At 50.3% G+C, this 12,723-nt stretch overlaps 1 protein-coding gene across 2 annotated transcripts in view; it reads right to left on the minus strand.

The window, feature by feature from the left end:
- WWC1 (WW and C2 domain containing 1) overlaps positions 1-12,723 on the minus strand; it is a 125,318-nt gene that overhangs the window by 42,552 nt on the left and 70,043 nt on the right. For both annotated transcript variants that reach the window (XM_080675329.1, XM_080675330.1), the window contains 4 exons: positions 7,778-7,854; positions 6,399-6,478; positions 1,285-1,414; positions 525-671 (listed from right to left, as the gene is read on the minus strand). In XM_080675329.1, the coding sequence (XP_080531455.1) occupies positions 525-671; positions 1,285-1,414; positions 6,399-6,478; positions 7,778-7,854 (434 nt within the window). The remainder of the gene's footprint in view (positions 1-524; positions 672-1,284; positions 1,415-6,398; positions 6,479-7,777; positions 7,855-12,723) is intronic.

Here is a 12,723-nt window from a genome sequence, read left to right on the forward strand (position 1 = left end):
ACACTTTCTGTGCAGCGTCGGGACACAGCACATGGCCCAGTGACACCAAGGACGTGGAGTCGGGCCGGCTTTTCCTCAGACCACCATCTGCTGTCACGCTGGGGCCAGGAGCTCTGCAAGAGAACGGAGCTCCAGCCCGGGCTGGTGTAGCTCAGTGGTTAGAGTGTCGGCCTGTGCACCAAAGGATCACAGGTTCGATTCCCAGTCAAGGGCACGTACCTTAGGTTGCAGGTTTGATCCTGGCCCCAGGTCTGGGCACGTGCGGGTGGCAGCCAGTTGATGTGTCATTGATGTTTCTCTCCCTCTCTCTCCGCCCTCCCTTCCACTCTCTCTAACAATCAATGAGAAAACTATCCTCTGGTGAAAATGAACAAAAGAGAGAGAGAGAGAGAGAGAGAGCAGCCAGCCCCACCGAGAGCCACCAGCCGGCTCCCCAGGTGAGTCATGAGGAGTTGGCCATCTTCCCAGCAGTCTCCTGGGGGCGGTCCCTCACGAGGCCCCCAGCAACAGGCACTGCTACTCACACTCCCCGAGATGTCCGTCTGGGAGCTCATGTCCAGGTACTGTTTCGGCAGCGGGAAACCCGAACTCTCCAGAGAGCTGCTGCTGGACCACAGGTCGGAGTGGGACCCTCTGTCAGTCCGGAAGCCGTCCTTCAGCATCGCAAGGCTCTGAACGGGGAGGACAGGGTCAGCGACACACCTTCCCGGGAGAGAGCGCTGGGTCTGTCACTCTCCATGTGCCTTGCTCGCCACCTTAGGAACACAGGCTCACCCACACCTCCTGCTTCTCTGTAAAGAGCCAGCAGTGAGTGAGTACTGGCTAGGTGCCAGGCACTGTGCCAGGCCCCTTCCATGGGAGAGACTGGTGTGGACACTGGCTCTGGAGCCACACTGCCTGCGATCCCCTGGCTCTGCTACTTCCTAGCTGTGTGATCTGGGCTAGCTGATGAACCTCTCTGTGCCTCAGTGTCTTCTCCTGCAAAATGGGAGTAATCACAGATCCCATCTCGTAGGGCTATCGTGCTGACTAAACGAGACGAGCAAAGTCCATACGCAGGAACTGTCAGCTTTACCACGATCCTATTTAATCCTGACCACAGCCCTGCCAGGAATGACCCAGGATTTATCCCCACTTTACCCACGAGAGAGCTGTTACACGGAGAAGCTGACAGCCAGGGTTGCCTGGTCCATCTGACTTAAGCCTCAGCGCTCTGAACTGCCCGGCATAGGAAGGGGCTCAGGAGACATGGAGATGGAGCACACGTCACGGGCACTTCGGTACCTTAATGAGATCTTGCTTTTCCTTTTCTCCACAGGTGATGGCCTTTTTGATGGCTTTCGTTTCTCTCAAGACAGCCTGAGCTTCATCCAGTTTGTAGCTGCCCTGAGCGTCAGACATTTTCTGGTCGATTCTAGGAGACAATCAACGAGAAAGGTCAAAGATGGGGTGAGAAACAGGGTGTCCCCAGGGAAAAAGCACAGACCACTGAGCTTCGTTCTCACAAGAATTTTCCTCTCTCTGTCCTGCCTATGGAATAAGGCACCGAAGGACCATGTTCGACTGCAAATAGTGTGGGGCTGTAGAAGCAAGACCACTCTTGAAGTCAAGGGTCCTCGAAGTGTCAGCTCTTACAGGAAGCCTTCCCGGATTACCTCCCTGGGTCCTCCAGGCTGGGCCAGGTGTTCCCAGGGCACACTGCACCTAGCTGCAACACTGCATTCTTTACTCTGTGTTATAATTAATGATTTGTGGGATCGTGACCTTGACTCTGGCAGGCTTGAATGTTTGAGGAACTTTAGTGTCTGGCATAGACCAGTCCTTTAATCCGGGTATCTCAAACTCAGAACTCTCTCTCTCTTTTTTTTTTTAACCTCAGAACTCTTGATAGTTGAGGCCGGATCATTCCTTTTTGTAGGGGGATGTCCTATGTTTGATGTCATTCCTGGCCTCTGCCCACTGGATGCCAGGAGCATCTTGACCTTGGGCATGGCCCTCAGCCACCAGGAGCCTGTTTCTTCCTCTTAAAAAAAAGCTGGGTAATGTCACCTGCCCAGCCAGTGGGGAATATCAAGGGGGATAAAGGATGGAAAATGGGGTGTGAACAGGGAGTCTGCAAGCTGCAGACAAATGTAAGGGATTAAAATACTTCTCGCCTGGAGGGCTCGCCGGCTTATCTAGGTCCTACATACAGGTTCACTGTGGGGGGGGGGGGGGGGGGAAGGGGATAAAAAAAGTGAAGGGTCATGATGTTTTCAGAAGGTCAGACCACACCAGAGATGGCCTGGGTCCCAGCCCCCAGGGAAGGAGGCTGGGGTGATGACAAGGTCCAGGGGGCACAGAGTATGAACTGCGTCACACTTTTGCCAAAGGCGAGGCTCGAGGCTTTGATCCAGGGAGAAAAAGCACTTGACGGTGGAGGGAACACCACAAGCCCATTATTCAAGGGGTAGAAACTGCGCAGGGGCATTCCTTTCTGTGTCCACCTAGACGCCAACCTGTCCTGAGCTAAAAATAACCCGAGTGGGGAATCAGGACCCGGGGCAGGTTTCCATCCTGGTCTCATCGTCTGTGTCTCTGGGCAGGAGAGAAAGAGAGAAGGAGGGAGGGAGGGAGGGACCGCAGTCTGGTCTCAGCCGCGCAGCCCTCCTGCTCCCTGTCCGCTATTTCAGCTCCTCAGAAAGAAAACAAAGCCCCGTTTGTGTCTCCCACTAAAAATAGCTCGTCTATTCCTTTCGAGGACTCGGGCCTGCGCAAGCCTGCCAGGTCACGCGAACTCGGGTACCTTAAACCCGGTCTCAGATTTAGTTTGAGAAATTGGTCTAAAGGGAGCTTTCCGCAGCGGAGCGGAGGCCGCCCGAGATGCTCCGAGGAGAGGAGGGTCCCGGGAGCGAGTGTCTGGGCCTGTGGCGGCCCTGCCCCCAAAGGGGTGGTGGTGAGGGAACAGACCGTTTATCTAGGCGCATCCAGGGCTGGGGGCTCGGGGAGGGGCTGTGCGGAGGGCCTCTGCCGGCGGTGAGGACGGCTGTGAATCCCCAGCAGGCGAGACAGAAGCGGTCTGTCTCTGCCCCTCGGCTCCAGCACAGCCTCTACCTGATTCCTCTCAGGGGCCTTAGCAACCCGGGCTCTGGAATTTGGCTCCGAGAGCAGCTCAGAGAGGAACTCTTTTGGGATCGGGGTGGGGGGGGGGGGGAACAAAGGGTCACCATTATGAACACAGTGAATGAATCTTTTTTTTTTTTTTTTAAGGAAAAAGAAAAGTTGTGTGGTTGGGGGGGAGGGGGTTCAAGGGGTATGAGGGGTGTGTGTGTTTTAGGATTTCCAAATTGCGCAGCTGTCCTTTCTCTTAGCACCGCAGTCACAGGAGCCCCGTGGCCACAGCACAGCCATAGAGAAGCGGGCAAAGGCTCAGACCAAAGCCCCCTCCTCTCCGTCCTGTACGGGCAGCCCTCACCCGGGCAGGGCGGCCTTGAGGACATGCAGAAAGACACCACGCTGCCCTGCTCCCACGGGGGCGGCGTGCCAAGCCTCAACTCTTTCTTATTCACAGGGTCTCGAGGCAGCGGGCAGTCCCCACGCCTAGCTTTCGTCTTTTCATTCTCCCCTAAGAGGTACCCTCCAGTCCCCATCAACCTTTTCTTTTGAAAATGGGTTGGTGACAACGAATTGAAGAAATGGTAAGTTTCACTGTCCCCCATGCAATGCAGAGGGAGAGGGTAGGAGGAAGTGACTGTATTATCCCCTATGAAGGGGCTTACGTTTTCTGCATGGGGAGGGGGTTACCTGGGATGATGCCAGGAAGGGACGTATTAGGACATGAGCTTCAGAATCCAACAGCAGTGGGTTCTAACCCCTGCTCTGATGCTTACCAGTTTGGGGCTTTGGGTATATTTTCAACACTCTTCCCCCCCCCCCCCCCCCCCCCCCGCCAGTGCCTCATCTATAAAGTAGGCAGAACAAAAACTTCTCTTTAGGCCTAAAGACAATGGAAGGAGGAGAATGAGACTCAGTGATAATCCCGGAATGGGCTCCAGTTCATCCGAGTTCCTTCCCAAGTTCAAGGAGGAGACTCGCTAGTGGTCACCCACCCGCCTTACACTCACTGGGCCGCCCCTGGGTGCCAGGCACTGTCACGCATTTGGCGTGAATTTTCCAATTCAATCTTTACAGTTAACAGAGGGATGATGTCACTTTCCCAAATTCCCAGGGACCTGGGATTTGAACCCAGGCCGCCACCTTTTGAGGCTGCATTCCTCACCCTCTGAGCCAAGGTGTGCATTAAAGCAGATGTTCCTGGCACGGAACACAGGGAGCTGGCTTCCGGCTAGAGCGTGGGCAGCCAGAGCTGCGCTGGAGTCTTATCTGGGCTGATATCAAACATCAGAAGGGCGGAGGGAGAGGGGGAAAAAAATAGGAGGCTTGTCTTCGGGGTTTCAGCTCAGCTTACCAAACGACAAGAATTTTCAATGCTGCGACAGGGTGACAAAGTGGTAAAACAGGTTTGTGGTGGCTCAGAGAATAATGGGAAGGGTTCTCACCAGAAGCTCCCAGGACTGCAGGAGGGGGAGGCGGGCGGGCACCTGCGGTATGAGGACGAGCCCCTGAGGCGTGTGCTCAGAAGCTGCCCCACTGCTAAGTGGAGGCCGGAGGAGGACTACTTGCTCTGTAGGTCAAAAAGAGGCATTTTCTAAGCTCACATCACTGCCCTCAACTGTCCGTGGCACTGCTGAAGATTGCCAAGAAGCATGAAGCCAAGTCCCTTTCTTTTTGTTGTTGTTGTTAATCCTTACCCAAGGATATTTTTCCCATTGATTTCGAGAGACAGTGGAGGGGAGCGAGAGACACAGAGAGAAAGAGAGACATCAATTGGCTGCCTCCTGCATGAGCCCTGGCCAGGTCCGGGGATCAAGCTTGCCACTGAGGTACACGCCCTTGACCAGAATCAAACCCGTGATCCTTCAGTCCGAGGGCCGATGCTTTAACCACTGAGCTAAACCAGCTAGGGCAAGGTCCCTTATCTTAAAGAGACTGGAATCTGGTTTGAGAGATAGGATTGGCATACATAGATATGCATATATAAATAGCATATCTACATAAGCACTTACTACTATATAGAAAACCAGAATTTACAATATAAAAAAATGTCTTGTGTACAACCTTTAACACAAAGCCATACTTTCTAATACTTTGTGTTGGCGGGGGCGGGGGGGGGAGTGGGGGAAGGTTCATGGTGAATCACCCCAGGCAGTGGGAGATGTTAATAAGACCCTCAGGTCCCTCAGCTGGTGGTCATAGTTCCCTCAACTCATAGGACTTGGAGGTCGATATCCAAGGCCTGGGGCTCTGGCCACAGATAGGTGGGAGTGGACTTGAGGTTCAGAGGATGAGTCAGGGAGAGAGCAAGTGACCACAGTCGCCACTGACTGGACAGATGTGACTTCCCTGGATTCTGAGTGAGATGTCCGTGAGAAAAGAGAAAGCTACGGAAGGTCCTCCCTGGAGCTTCCCAGAGAGCTAGCAGGCCCCTTTAGGATGACCGCCCGAGGGGCCCATCGGAGATGCCGGGCGTGCCCAATGCCTCCGCCTGGGTTACACGTGTGGTTAATAATAGCAGTAAACGAACACTGCTGGAGCACTTACTACGTGACTCAGTTTCCTCATCTACAAAATGGAGTGAGCTGAAAGAACATTCCTTACTGAGTGGCAGTGAGGACCGCACGAGGTCACCCATGCAGAAACATGGAAGTGCTCTGGGCACGGGGTAACTGCTCTTGGTACAATCACAACAAGGACAAAAAACCCAACAGAGCTAAAAAAAACCCAAAAGAGCTCTATCTTGCTTGGCTGCAAGTCAGCTTCTAAAAGTGAAAAATTCGTTTGGTCAACGTTCCCTGGAAATTCCCAAGTCACCCCAAAAGCACCGTGTGCATGGCATCGCGCCCGTGCTGCCAGTAATTCACTGTGGAAGATGCTTGTGCCCTCAGTGGAGCCCACCGGATGAAGCTCCGTTTTCGGGGCCGTGGGGGAAAGAAAAGAGCTGGTTTTGTTTTTGTGCATGTGAGATTCTGGTGGAGAGGATGAGACGGGGACACAGAAATGCTCAATACTTTTTTCTAAACTGGCTCATAAACCTCAACTGGCTCATAAACCTCAACTGAACGGAGGAAGGGGCCTTTGCCAGCTTCAGGAATTCAGGGGACGGTGCGAACTCTGTGCTCAGAAATGATTCCGCTTTTCTCTTTCTAAACCCCAACCTTGATGACGGCATGTTCGGTAAATGCCAGTGGAAAGAACTGAGATCCAGTGATTAGAGAGCCACGTTTCGAGAAGGGGGGCGGGGGGAGAGAAGGGGGCAGGAGGGGAGCATGTGGGGAGCCCGGGAGGGCAGGTGGACTCACTTCTGCAGGGTCTGGAAGCCATGCTCTTTGAACTGCAACTCCTGCTGGAGGTGAACCATCTCCCTCTTCAGCTTGTTGACCTGGATGATGGAAGACCACACACGGGGCTAGGTCAGAGGCCACGTGGAGCTGCAAGCTGCTTCTCCCTGAGGGGAGCCCGGAGGTCCCCCTTCCCCACCTGCCGCCCCTATAATAACGGCTCAGAGCAACAACCCTTGGGTCACAGTGGTCACAAGACCCCAGTGCTGCCTTGGTCTCTGCAGCTGACTCGGCATCCCAGCCTGGTTGCCCTGCAGGTCATCCACAGCCAGCCCTCGCTCCAGGGAAACAGGAAGTGGACAGGAGCTGGCTGATGGGATAGAGCCTGGCCTTCCCCCTGCCCAGCTGGGGGACTTCTCTCAAGCCGTCTCGCCTCTCTGAGCCTCCCTTTCCTGTTCTGGTGGATGATGGCAATTCCCAGAGCCACGAGTTACTGAAAGCAGGTCCTGGGTATGGGAGTGCTGTGCATGGATGCAAAAAGAAATCTAACTTCAGGGGCGAGACTTGGCCCGGGAGTCAGATCCGGCCAGCAGGAATGCTTTTGTTTGGCCTGCAGTGTTACTAAATTTTAAAAAATTAGTTGCTAATAATTAAATATTGAGAAATTTCATATACTAATCCTAAATATAGAGTTCTCTAAAAATACTAGAAGACCTGCCAACACTGAGCCCACATCCCTGCACGGCCACAGTAGGCTAGAGCTGAAATTCAACTACCCTGGTAGACAGGGCTCACCTTTCTAGGTTACAGTCCCCACTGCTCCCTACTGCCTCCCCCTGCCCTCTCCCCCCTTTTATGTTTTCTTACAGGCATCTGAGTTTGTAGAACCTATCTGAAGTTGAATTAAACCGGTGTTCAAAATGCTGACTTTACCCTGAGCACAATGCTGGGCCTCAGTTTCCACATCAGTAAAAGGTATCACGAAGTAGTTAAACAGGATCTCGTAGCACTAGCAGTAGCTAAGATAGGCACTACACCACGAACTCTGGGGTACACCTGAGTCCCTGTGGTCCTGAGCAAGATACTTCCCTCCTACGCCTCTGATTGCTCATCTTTAAATGCAGATCTTGCCAGGAGCTACTTCATGGGGCTGTCCTAAGGACATGCGGTATTACACATGAAGCTCTCCGCACTGCGCCTTGCATACAGGGTAGCTGCTGTTACCACTACCGTTACTATGACAACAACCTACTGCTACTACTACTGTTACTATTCAGGGCCTGTGAGTCAGCACTGGCTGCCCCTGACTGGTCGGAACATCCACTCTGTCTTGCAGGTGGGCTGGTAACCTAAGGCTGCCTCTGTGACCCCCATCGATAGCACAGACCAAGAGGCCCTACCCGGGATTTTGCAGTGGCAATTTCAGCTTTCAGGATCTCAGGGTCATACTTAGAGCTGGATGACGAACCAGAGACCACTGCAATGAAAAAGAAGGAACAAAAGTTCTGTAGAAGAAACACACGTTGGAAAAATTGGCTTATTTGGCCATCTAGACAAACCCAGAAAGGAATGAGTATTTGTGAATAACCTAAATGTCCAACAGTCGGGGGGGGGGGGGGGGCCGGGGTGTTAAATAAATATGGTACATGCATAAAATGGAGACTATACAATGTATGTGATTTAAAATGATGGAGCAGAGACAATAGTGTGGTAGGCCGGGGGGGGGGGGTGCGGGGGGGGGAGAGGGACATCTGTAATCATTCAACAATAAAGATACATTTAAATAAATAAATAAAATGATGGAGCAGAAGGATACTGAACAAGGAAAAATGTCTAAAATTTATTGTTATGTAAAATCTATCTATCTATATAAAAGCCTAACTGACCGTTATGACAGAATGACCGGTCAACCAGTTGCTATGATGCGCACTGACCACCAGGGAGCAGATGGTCAACGCAGGAGCTGCCCCCTGGTGGTCAGTGCACTCCCACAGGGGGAGTGCCGCTCAGTCAGAAGCCGGGCGCACGGCTGGTGAGCACAGCTGCAGTGGTGGGAGCCTCTCCTGACTCTGCAGCAGCACTACCAAGTGGCGGCAGCAGGAGCAGTGAGCTGGGATGAGCGCGAGCAGTGCGGTGCGCGGCCCTGGTTCTGGCTCCTCCCTGGCTGCCTGCTGCTTGGTGCCCTGCTACGTCCCTCTTGCAATCTGGAACCCTTTGGGGGCCTAAACAGGCAGTCGGACATTCCCCGAGGGGTCCTGGATTGCAAGAGGATGCAGGCCAGGCTGAGAGACAACCCCTTTCAGTGCACGAATTTCGTGCACTGGGCCTCTAGTAGTTTATAAAAAACTAAAAAAAGAATAACAAATTAGGAAAAAATACACAGTAAACAAATACACACACTCTACATCTAGAACAGCCGTGGGCAAACTACGGCCCGCGGGCCGGATCCGGCCCGTTCGGCTGTTCTATCCGGCCCGTGGAGCCGAAAGAGCGGAGGGTTCTCTTGCTCTCCCCTCCGCTCCTTTACTTTGAATTTATATTAGTTCACACAAACACTCCATCCATGCTTTTGTTCCGGCCCTCCGGTCCAGTTTAAGAACCCATTGTGGCCCTCGAGTCAAAAAGTTTGCCCACCCCTGATCTAGAAAGACCAGAAAGAAATATACCAAAAAGTAACTAAGTACCCAATTAAGAAAGAGGCTGTCAGCTGCCCCTTTGTGTACGTGTCCCCTCACTAACCCTCCAACAAAAAGGACTTTATATTTCAACAGGACCTTAGAGACCAGCTTTCAAGTCTCACCTTTTTAAATGTTCTGTTTTTATTTGTTATACAAGGTGGAGCAAAAGTAGGTTTACAGTTGTTTGTATGGAAAATAATGTAATAATTAATAAATAATAATATAAGAGCCCTGGCCAGTGTGGCTCAGTTGGTTGAGCCTAGTCCCACTGTTTCGATTCCCGGAGGTCACAATTCCAGGAGGTCACGGTTCGATTCCTGGTCAGGGCACATGCCCAGGTTGGGGGTTCAGTCCCCAGTAGGGGGCATGCAGGAGGCAGCCTATCAATGTTTCTCTCTCCCTCTCCTCTCTCTAAAATCAATAAAAACGTATTTTTTTAAAAAAATATTAAGCCCAGCCACGTGGCTCAGTGGTTGAGCATCAACCTATGAACCTGGAGGTCATGGTTTGATTCCGGTCGGGGCACATGCCCAGGTTGCAGCTCGATTCCCAGTGTGGGGCATCAGGAGACATCTGATTGATGATTCTCTCTCATCATTGATGTTTCTATCTCCCTGTCCCTCTCCCTTCATCTCTAAAATCAATAAAAAATATATTTAATTAAAAAGCAAAACAAAAAACAAAAAATAAATAACAATAATAACACAAGAACTGTTTTCATGTACTCACAAATGTAAATCTACTTTTTTGCCCCATCCTGTATATGAATACAGTTTAATGGTCCAACAGAGTACAGGTTTTGCTGTGTGTGTGTGTGTGTGTGTGTGTGTGTGTGCATTTCATAGGACCCTATCCCCGTATCTCACTCCCTAAAAGGGAACCATTTAAACGTGTTCAGCCAGTTTCTGGTGTCTAATAATATGTGTGTTTTGCTGCTTCTAGATTTTTTCAGTGTTAGGCATTATTTTTAAACTTGTCTCTCTGGAGGATGGAGGCTTACGTTCCTCCCTTTCCCAGCCCCTATACCACACATCCTTGAGTGGAAGCAATCTTCAGTGTTTGCATTACATTCACTCTGTAAACACTATTTGGGGCAGAAGCACGTAGCCGACGTTGCTTACTTTTTCTTTCCAGCACATTTATTTTTTTCTGGAGTTAATAATTGTCATTTTTATGACTGCCTACAAACTTATCACTGATTCCACCTCACACTCTGCCATTTATCTAAATCTCCTCTCACAGAGTCCAGGCCAGTACACCCCACTCCTCTTTTTGGCTCTGTCTTGCCAACGCGTGTGCTGGCTTCAGAGTGAGCTGCTTGCTCTCCATGCACAGTTGGGATCCTGGGATCCCCTCCTGGCCGCTCCCTTCTTTCCTAAATACCATGTCTTCCCCTCTGGGGCCTACCCCCTCATTTAGGCAGGACACCAAAATGAGAAGGAAGGACATTTTTTGAAATCTTGCATCTCTAAAAATATCTTCATTCTATCCTATACTAGTTTATAAGTAGTTTTGCTGGATATAAAATTCTAGGTCGGAAATGATTCTCCTTAAAATTTTTTAAGGCATTGCTCTATCGTCTTTTAGGTTTCCAGTGTCACCATTCAGAAATCCAGAGCTATTCTGAGTCCTAATCAATTTTCTGTGACCTGTTTTTCTCTCGGAAAACTTTTAGGATCTTGAATCGTTCCCAGTGTTTAAGTTGCACAATGGTATGACTTGGTGTGGTTGACTTTTATCCATTGTGTTGGGCACTCACTGAAGCCTTTCAATCTAAAAACTCTCCTCCATTTGTTCTGAGAAATTTTTCTGAATAATTTCATTGATGCTTCTTTCCCCATTTCCTCTGCTCTTTCTGAACTCCTATTACTCAGTTTTCCTGGCCTGGTGCTTTATATTTTCCCCTTACTTTTCATCTCATTGTGGTTTTGTTTTGCTTTTGAGAAGATGTCCTCCATTTTACTTTCTAGTCTTCCTTCAGATATTTTCATTTCTTCCGAAGTATTTTAATTTCCAAAGGCTCCTTTGTGTTCTCTGTGGGTCCCTTTTATAAAATGTAGCATCCTGTTCTTGTTTCATGGTTGTGTAGTTTCTCAACGTTTTCTTCTCCACGAACACTCCCTGTTCCCTCCAAGGCCTTCCCATCACCATGTGTTTGCTTCAATCTCTTGTTTTTCACATTTGAGGCTTCCCTCGGGCATCTGGATCTCAGCCGCTGGCCCACATTTAAGGTGGGGGCCCTAAAAGCTGGCTGGAGTGGAGCTTGGTGACTGGATGATGGGGTACATGATCTGGCTGTACTGCTTCATCCAGGAATCCTCAATGCCAGTATCTTTACATCTTTTCTCTTTTTATCTCTTTCCTCTGTTCAGATTTCCCAGACTCTTCCGCTGTCCTGGAGGGTAATAATAGCCTGGCACCATTCTGGGAACCAAGTGGCACCTGGGGGCTCGGGTCTCAAAATCCTGTCTGTCCACGTTCCCTTAATCACCACGTGTTCAGTCTGATGCGGCCCCGCAGTGAACCTGCCGTGTGTCCTGCAGTCCAAACTCTCTTTTGCTGTCTCCAAAAAATAAACCTCCCGTCTTTTGCCGGTTGGGGATGGGCAGTTACCAATTTGGGGAGGAGATTAGGTAGTCTGTTTCAGAAGCAACTTTCATCCAATCCTCTTACTTGAGACCCTCCTCACTTCATTCCCACTTCCACTCCCAGAAATAGATGCTTCTCCAATTCACAAGGCTTGTCTAGGTGTTTTCTCCCCAATATATTTTTATTGATTTTAGAGAGGAAGGGAGAGGGAGAGAGAGATAGAAACATCACTGATGAGAGAGAATCATTGATCAGCTGCCTCCTGCACGCCCCCTACTGGGGATCGGGCCCACAACCCAGGCATGTGCCCTTGACCGGAATCGAGCCTGGGACCATTCCGGTTCCAGGCCGATGCTCTATCCACTGAGCCAGACCAGCTAGGGCTGCAGGTATACTTTACAGACTACAGTATTGTCGTGTTTTCCATTTTGGGCCCATTTTCTCTTTTCTCAGATAGGTCTACCAGACAGGTTGCCAGCTGTCCGTCTGCCTTCCAGCTTCCACATTATACAGGGTGGGGCAGAAGTAGGTTTACAGTTGCTTATACAGAAAATAATACAATAATCAATAAGGAATAACATAAGAATAAATTCAGTTTTTCGCATACTCACAACTGTAAATTTACTTTGGCCAAACCCTGTATGGCTACTTTGTTCTCCAAGTCTCCTTGTCCCCACGTGTATATGCTTTTAAAGATCTTTTTTCTGGTCTTTTCTTAGTTACAGGAGTCAGTGAAATCAGGTGGGTAGTTCAACAGGCATTTTTAACTGTAAGACTCCCAATAAGTTATTTTTCACATTTCCTCTAATTGTAGTGAGGAAGGAACACGGTGAGGTCCAAAAAGAACCCAGCTCTTCTAAGTTCTCGCCTTTCCGGGGACAGGAGGACCCCAGTGTAACCCAAGAGCCTCGGAAGTTGACTGGCTGACTTGGATTGAGTGAAGAGAATTGGTTTTGAGGTCAGATGCTCCTGGGTATCAAGGCTAGCTCTATCACTTTTTACCCATGTGACCCAGAGGAAATGACTTCCCTTTTCTGGGCCTCGGTTTCTTCACCTGTAGAATGAGAACAGCAGTATCT

The sequence above is a fragment of the Plecotus auritus genome, assembly GCF_963455305.1.
Source record: "Plecotus auritus genome assembly, chromosome: 6".
NCBI lineage: Eukaryota > Metazoa > Chordata > Mammalia > Chiroptera > Vespertilionidae > Plecotus > Plecotus auritus.